The sequence below is a fragment of the Camellia sinensis genome, chromosome 2 (genome assembly GCF_055761805.1).
Source record: "Camellia sinensis isolate YWXY chromosome 2, ASM5576180v1, whole genome shotgun sequence".
Taxonomy (NCBI): domain Eukaryota; kingdom Viridiplantae; phylum Streptophyta; class Magnoliopsida; order Ericales; family Theaceae; genus Camellia; species Camellia sinensis.
In genome coordinates, this window is record NC_138962.1 from 51,259,631 (window position 1) to 51,267,444 (window position 7,814).

Consider the following 7,814-nt stretch of genomic DNA (forward strand, 5'->3'; position numbering starts at 1 on the left):
TAATAATAATAGGAAAAAGTTTTTTTTTTTTTTTTTTTTTTTTTTTTTTTTTTTTTTTCACGCGGGAGAAGAATACCCATGTAGCCCACTAAGGCATGGACAGCATCATTATATCACACTTATCAACCAAAGACGCACGCAAACCCACTTTTCCATGACCAAGTTTAAAATCCCTCCAATTCCCACTTGAAGACCAATGATGTTCAGATATGAACCATATAACATATATATAATCTCCACTAAAAAACTTCTGATGGCCCCATCATGATAAATAAACCCACTTACTTGATTTTAAAATAGCAACTATCTCAAGTGCTTGCAGCAGTAGCTAAAGGAGCCCATGTGCTTCCTGAAACAATTATGACAGACTGGGAGCAGTATTTTCACCCATGAAATAATAATTTGAGAATGTGAGAGAGGATAGAGATGAGAGGACAGAGAGAAAGCGAAGCTAGCAAGGCAGATACTGCTTAGCTTCATTGTAAAATCGGTTCAACATAATCTTGATCCTGCAAGTGAGTCTGTTGCAGTGAACAAGAAAAAGTTTGAGTATTCAGAAAATTCATCAGAAGCGATTGCCAACAATAGCGCAGTTATAAAAATTCTTTGTGGGAACGAAGCTAAGGCAGACTTGGATTCTGAAATTGGCAACGGTAAGCAGTCAAAAACATCGGAAGTAAACAAGAGTACGAATGAAGAGGGTGATGGATTTGAAGTCGTTAAAAAGCGGAGAAAGAATCGACAGCAATTTGTGAATGGGGTTAGTGGGTTGTACAATCAACAATCTATCTGTGCTTCAGTTCGTTGAAGGCAATAAAGAGAGATTTATGAAAGGAAGATTCAGGGTTGATGTTCACCGATGCATCGCTCGAATCAGGTATGACACAGACCTCTTCTTCACATCTAATTTTTTTTTTTTTTAACAGTGTAGAAATGTTTGCTCCGGCGAGGTGGTGAAGAAGAGTGGAGTGGAGGTGACCAAGATGGAATTTGTTAGAAACTACTGCAGCAGCAACAGCAACAAGAAGATCAAGATCAAGAAGAATAATTTGTGGCAGCGGAGTGAAGATATGTGTAGAGGTCCGGCGGACGGCCAAGGCGAGGCTGCCGCCCGCCGGTGAAGCTGAATTATTAGGTTCTTAACCTAGCTCTGATACCATGTAAGAATAGTTTGATAAAGAGAGGGAGAGAGAGCAAAATGAATAACTCTGTATTTCTATGTGTTATTACAAGAAGATGAGCACTCTCTTTATAGAGAGGAGATGACAGCATAGGATGCTAAGTTAGACACCGAAAGCAGGAAACATTACATATTATATAATATAAATGACAACTAGCTATGCTTGACTTTACAGCTTTTCTGTACACTAATAATACTAACACCCACCACTCTTCATCTCCCCTAACGTGCTGACCGGGAGGTGCTGATGCATGCCCACTATTCACGTGGAAAGAAAGAGGCAGTCTCCTTAACATGGGACAACTATGTACAAGAATATCTTGCAGAGATTCACAAACCATTATGCCCTTATATATGTTCTTCAGTATTGGTATCTTTCCTAGCCGTAAACTCTTCAAATTTCGGAGTGTGATTATGTTGCTATCATCTTGATGATGGCTCTGATATCTCATCTCTACTTCTACTATTATTTCTTCAACATTCTCACAATCAGATACGGTTAGTTCCTCAAGGTTAGGGAAGTTCTGCAACATGGCAGGAAAAATATTCTTAACACTGGAACATCTATAGAAGTACAACTTCTTAAGGTTAAATGAAATGTTGCGTGGTGGAACAACTCCATCAAAGAGTACCCTAAATCTGGGTAAATCAAGAAGTCATAATTCCTCAACAATTCTTAGTGGGATCTGGCAATCTTCTGAGAAGGATGATGATGAAAAGATGGATTCTATCCCATTACAGTATTGGACAAGACAAATTCTCAAATGACCGGCATCCCTCAAGGACAGAATATCTGATAAGCTAATGAGATCCTCGCATCTTGTAATCCCAAAGTATTCTATGTTGCTGGGAAGCACCAATGAATCAACTCCACTCCCAAAAGGTTTAGAGTCAAAACCGATCGCATGAACTTCTTTCCCCACAGAGTTGTTTATATATTCAAAATTATTTCCCACTATAAGGCGGTAGTTTTCCAAGGTTTGGCATTGTTGAGATGTCACATAACTGGTAAGCTCCTGTACATTGAGAAACTGAGCACCAAGAACTTTTAATTGCGTCAAGTAGCCAAAGACCTCTTGTGCTGACACCAAAGCTCCTGACCCTTCAATTCTAAGGATTTGATGTTGGGAGAGTCTGCATAAGTTCCAGCAAGGAAGCATATGTAGGCTTTTATTGAAGGAGAGGTCGAGATTTCTAAGATTAACCAATTCTTCCATACCTTGGGGTACTTCTCCAATCAGACTTCTATTCAGTTTGAACTCTTTTAATGCCTTCAGCTTCACCAGTGATGGCACATACTCTAAGCACACACAATTCACTAGTAAAAGTGCATGTAAATTCACTAAGTTGGAGATGGACTCTGGCAGATACTGTATGTAGGTGTTGGACAAATCCAGTATCTTAAGACGTTGCATAGGAGTAAAGAAAGAATCTGAAATCTTTCTTAATGGAATATGTCCCAATAGTAAGGTTGTGAGCCGATGGCAAATGGGTGGTTTAAAAGTAAGTTCTTTTATCGTGTTATACATTAAGGAAACCGTCTCAAGTTCCGCAGACCAGTTTGTATATGATACTCTTTCTAATCCCTCACCAGATTGTACCATGAATCTAGGACTCGTTTTTGTTATTTTGAGAGCCATATCTCTGATCAAATCATGCATCCTCACACATTCTGTCCTGTGTATCTTCGCACTCTCCAGCAAGAAGATATTTACGAGTTTATTCAATATAGCATGACCGGTGTTGAACATTGCTTCTATACTGTTCGCCTCAGCTATTAGTCCCTCAGATATCCAATACTCTATCAGCTCTTTCCTAGGGATGATATGATCTCGTGGATACAATGCACAACACAAGAAACAGTATTGGAGCTTTTCATCTTTTAGGCGACTATAACAAAACTTTAGTAGCTCAAACACTACATTTTCAATGTCACTGATCTGTTTTGTTGAGCTTATCAATTGATTTAATGTATTTCTCCACTCATGAATGTCATTTACTCCCCTCATACTTCCGGCCAAAGTAACGATTGCAAGGGGCAGTCCCGTACATTCTTTGGCAACTTTTCTAGCAATTTCTTTCACTTCAGGAATAAGCACTGTCTGACCTTCAACCTTACTCATAAATAAATTTAGTGCTTCTTCTTCCGTGAGAAGCTCCACTTTGACAGGTCTGCTCGCCATTTTTTTACACACTTCAAAGAATCGTATTCTCAAAACTAGTTTACATCCATTAAATCTGGCCGGTTCAGGAATACCCACCTTCTCCATAGGAAATGCTTCCCATAGATCATCTAAGATGAGCACATACCTCTCCTTTCGAGAAAGGATTGCGTATAATTCAGTTGCTATTCTGGTTTCATCCTTGTAATCTGAAAAATCAAGATTCAATGCCTTAGCTATGTCACTCTGTAGTTTGCTAATGTTGAACGCTTTAGATACTGTGACCCAAATAACATCATCAAAGTTACAAGTTTCATTCAAGAGTCGACTGTTAATGTGCTTCATGATGGTTGTTTTGCCAACTCCCCCCATTCCGAACACACCAATTGTTCTAACCTCATCATCCATTAAGTATTCCCAAACTTTCTCCATGTTCCTTTCACTTGTGGTTTCACCAAAAGATCCCATTGTTGGTCTGGACCATCAACTAGTTGGCAGTGCATCAATCAGCAAACCATTAGAAAATCTACCCTTCACTTGCAATTCTTCCACCTCGTGAATCTTCTCCATGACAAGCTTTCCCAACCGTGCACGTGAGAAGACATACTTCCATCCAACTACTTCTTCCTCAAGTATCTGCAAAGTTCGCACATTACCTTTTAACGTTTTCACATCCCCAAGCCAAACTTCAACTTCTTTCTTTCGTCTTTTCAATGACCGCTCTGCACTGCTCAGTTCTGTATTTATATCATCCTCTTGACAGCTCAAGTACTCTATCTTTCTTTTGAGATTTTTCATGTTTGCATCAAGGCTATTGATATTTAAAACCCATTTTCCAGTTGCTTCCAATGCATTCTTCCCAATTTCAAAAATGGAACCCAAGAATTCCATGGTGTGGTCAGTTCCTGCAATTACAGAAATTGCAGAGAAAGAGAATTTCAATGTTAATTACAAAGCAATTTGAAATTTGATTTCCAAAAACAAAAGAAAAAGAAAGAAAATAATGCTAATATATACAATTTGACTTCATATTCACCTGAAAATATTAGAATGTCAATCACTGACAAAAAGGTAATCCTATAAATATATATTAGTAAAAATGGCCCAACATTTATGTTATTCAAGAATTTTTCTCCCTAATGTTGTTTCTAAACTTCAGACGGGTGAATGATTACAAACAAACACAAACAGGAATAAGATGTATAACAGCTAGACTTTGAACCGCTCGACACCTAAACTCACAAAACCTCTACATGGGAAGAGAAAATTCTATCATGAAGTTGCCATATTTGGAACAAATTACATATAAATATGGTGTTCAAGCTGAAGCAGATGAGAACCAAATATGCACATGTGGAAAAATGCTTCTACAACTTTTGAGAAATATAATAAACCAAAGAGTTAGTTTGGTTTGCTTTAATTTAGCATTAGCTTCTATTTTATATTCTCATCATAGAAATTGGTCGTCTAGCACTACATCAGTCCACGGCAGCCAAGCTTCTGGTTTTGATCATGAATAGGCAGGTATCCGTACAAGCTAGGCTAGACTCACTTTCCTCTAAGAAATTATTAATAAAACAAAAACAAAACAAGATTCGGGGCCAAACTTCAAATTATGAACTGTTTGGTATGGTTTCATTTCATTTCAATATTTTTGTTTTGTTTTTTTGTTATTTTAGAGAGAGAGAGAGAGAGAGGGGGGGGGGGAGTTCAAAATTAGCCATAACTTTTACTTTTGTGCAGAAAGTGTTTAAAAAATTAAGAAAACAACTTTAAATGTTTCTTAAAACAATAAAAAAATCAAAAACAATTTGTCAAACAAATTTTTAAATCAGTTTCCATTTTCTATTTCTAAGAAAAAATAAATTTCGAAAACTATAAAAATCACAGTAAATCAACTTTATGCTGATTTAAAGCCCGAAGCTAACAAAGTTTAAGGGTGTAGAATTTGCCACCAAACTGACATACTTGATTTTCTGTTGACTTGCACCCAAGGCTTTAAAAAGCGGTCGCAACCGTTACGTAACGGTTGTAGTGGTTACCGCCACCCCTTACGGTTGTTATAGTAGTGTTACGAAAATTCACGTGTAACAGCCATTTCGGTGTTACATAACGGCTGTAGCGGTACCGTAACGGTTCCTTAGACACCGATACACCATTTTACAATATTCTGAATAACTTTTTTTTTCTTAAAAAAAAAAAAAAGCTTATAAAAAAAAAGAATAAATACTCAAGTAATCCATGCCCAAAGAAAAAATATTATATGAATTTTTTTTCTTTATAATTTTTTTTTAAATTTATGGCACAATTTTTATTTTATAATCCTTTCATTTAATAATTGTGAATATTTTTTATTCTATTCAGTTAGTTAAGACATTGGTAAAAAATAATTTCTAGACATTTAAAATCAATTATTCTTAAAATCATTAACTATTGAAATAAAATGTAAAAAACTCAATTTATAGTGATTTAAAAATATAAAATGTATTGGATTATACTTAAAAATTAACAAAATTGATCAAAATTTATTTTAAATCTCACTAAATCGGTAAGTTTTCTTCAAATTGTGCGAAAAATTTAAAAAAAAAAATCAGGGTTTCGGTTACCGCAACCGTTACGCGACGGACTTTACACCCCACCCCACGACCGCTACCGCGTCACCGCAACCGCTTGTCAAAACCTTGCTTGCACCAAAACAAACCAACCAGTGTTCAATTCACTGAACAAAAAACATAAAATTATCATTTTTTTTTTGTCAATCGCTAACAGAGTAATTACAAATATGAGAAATATTACCTCAAATAAACCACCAACCCAACAAAAGCTAGAAAGTTACCTAACCTAACAACCAATTACCAAGCCACGCCCAACAATCAGCTACAGACAACCGCATAATGGAGAGAAACAAATACTAGCACAAAGTATCAAACTCCGCGGGAAAGATCATTTATGCTAATACTGACAAGATCATTTTATCAGGTAATGGAGACACTCTAAACATTCCATTAGTTATGTATCAAGGTTCCAACAAAATACTTGTATGCGTCAAAAACCCCAGGTTCAGCGGGGTAGATGCATTAAAAAAGGACAAATTTTAGCGGATGTTGGTGGCGAACTCGCTTTGGGGAAAAATTTATTAATATCTCTTTGATGAATGTGGTAGCGAGGTTCAGTCACACCATTAGGGTCAGCAAAAAGAGAAGATTCTATCAAGAGCTACTCGAGTTAAACCCGAGACCTCCAGCCCAACGATAACTAAAAAGTCACCAAACCTAATAATTAAGCCGAAGCCTAACAATATCAAACTCCTGACTTGAACCCCAGACCTCACAAAGTGAGAGTTGAACCCGACACCACATAACCACCAGATCAAAGACCCACCTTAGTTAACAAAACTATCACCTTAGCTTTGTTTTGTTTGGTTAAGTTTTGAGAATTTGTTTTCTCAAAAAAAATTTAAAATTTAAAATTAATTTGATAAAAATAAACACAAATATATATCTCTAAAATTTTAAAATCATTTTCACTATTTAAAAAAGAGAGAGAGAAAATTATATAGAAATAATAACAGCTTGTTTGGCATTAGAGGTTGGTTTAGGGTATCCTAAAAAAATGCATTTTTTTTGTCTTTTTACGAAAAGATATGTAGAAACGTAGAGAGGTGATGTGATGGAAAAAAAAGATAAAAAGATGGATTATATAGTAGATCCCATGCCTAAATAAGTGCACTTATTTAAATAAATATATTTATTTAGGTCGTCGCTCTATTTTTCTGGGCATCACTTATCTGGTTTTGCATTTTTTGTTTCATTTTCTCCACTAAATTAGTTTTAATTTTTTTTTTTATTTTTTTTTTCATGAAAACTCAAACAGAATGCATTCATAGATACAAAAAGAAACGTAGGAGGTACAAATTCTATCGAAAAGCAACGAAAAATAATCTTAATAATTATATATCTGTATATTATACTCTAGGATTTAATGAAAAGTTGGAAAAATGGATGGAATACAAACATATATAGAGATCCAGAGAGGTCAACTAAAACCACTGAATCTAACTTTGAGATTTCCTCAACCGTGCCAGAGAGCTGAGATCTACGCAACCCCCTGAGATCCGCCGCGAGAGCGAGAGCGAGAGCCAGGGAGAAGCCGAAAAATCAGAAACGGGTAAAGGAGTCGGTGGATCGATATGGTATCGTTGGGGTTATTTAAAACAAGAAGACCATCTCTCGTCTCATCTTTTATTATAACTTTAATTTAATAATTATGTTAAAAAAATAATATTTTAATTATTTTACCAGTTTAATATCAAATTAAAAAATCAATATTGGTGTGTTTATTCTTTTATTAAATTTATAAGTGATTATTGGACCGAACATTCATCCGGATATTCTCCTAAACATCCTCCCAAACAACTGATTTTTGGATGAATTTAATAAAATTTCCTCCAGATAGGTGAACAGATGAATAAC

At 35.7% G+C, this 7,814-nt stretch overlaps 1 protein-coding gene across 1 annotated transcript; it reads right to left on the reverse strand.

Moving 5' to 3' along the window:
* Window positions 1–1,388: 1,388 nt before the first annotated feature.
* Window positions 1,389–7,530, reverse strand: LOC114289891 (disease resistance protein UNI-like). The gene is made up of 2 exons (XM_082914401.1): window positions 7,357–7,530; window positions 1,389–4,247 (listed from the first exon to the last, which is right to left on the reverse strand). Exon 2 carries the CDS (start codon window positions 3,808–3,810, stop codon window positions 1,837–1,839), a length of 1,974 nt encoding a protein of 657 aa, XP_082770527.1. The 5' UTR covers window positions 3,811–4,247; window positions 7,357–7,530; the 3' UTR covers window positions 1,389–1,836.
* Between the last annotated feature and the right edge of the window lie 284 nt (window positions 7,531–7,814).

Coding starts and splice junctions, on each gene's coding strand:
- LOC114289891 (XM_082914401.1), bottom strand. CDS start 3,810: ATGGGATCTTTTGGTGAAACCACAAGTGAAAGGAACATGGAGAAAGTT.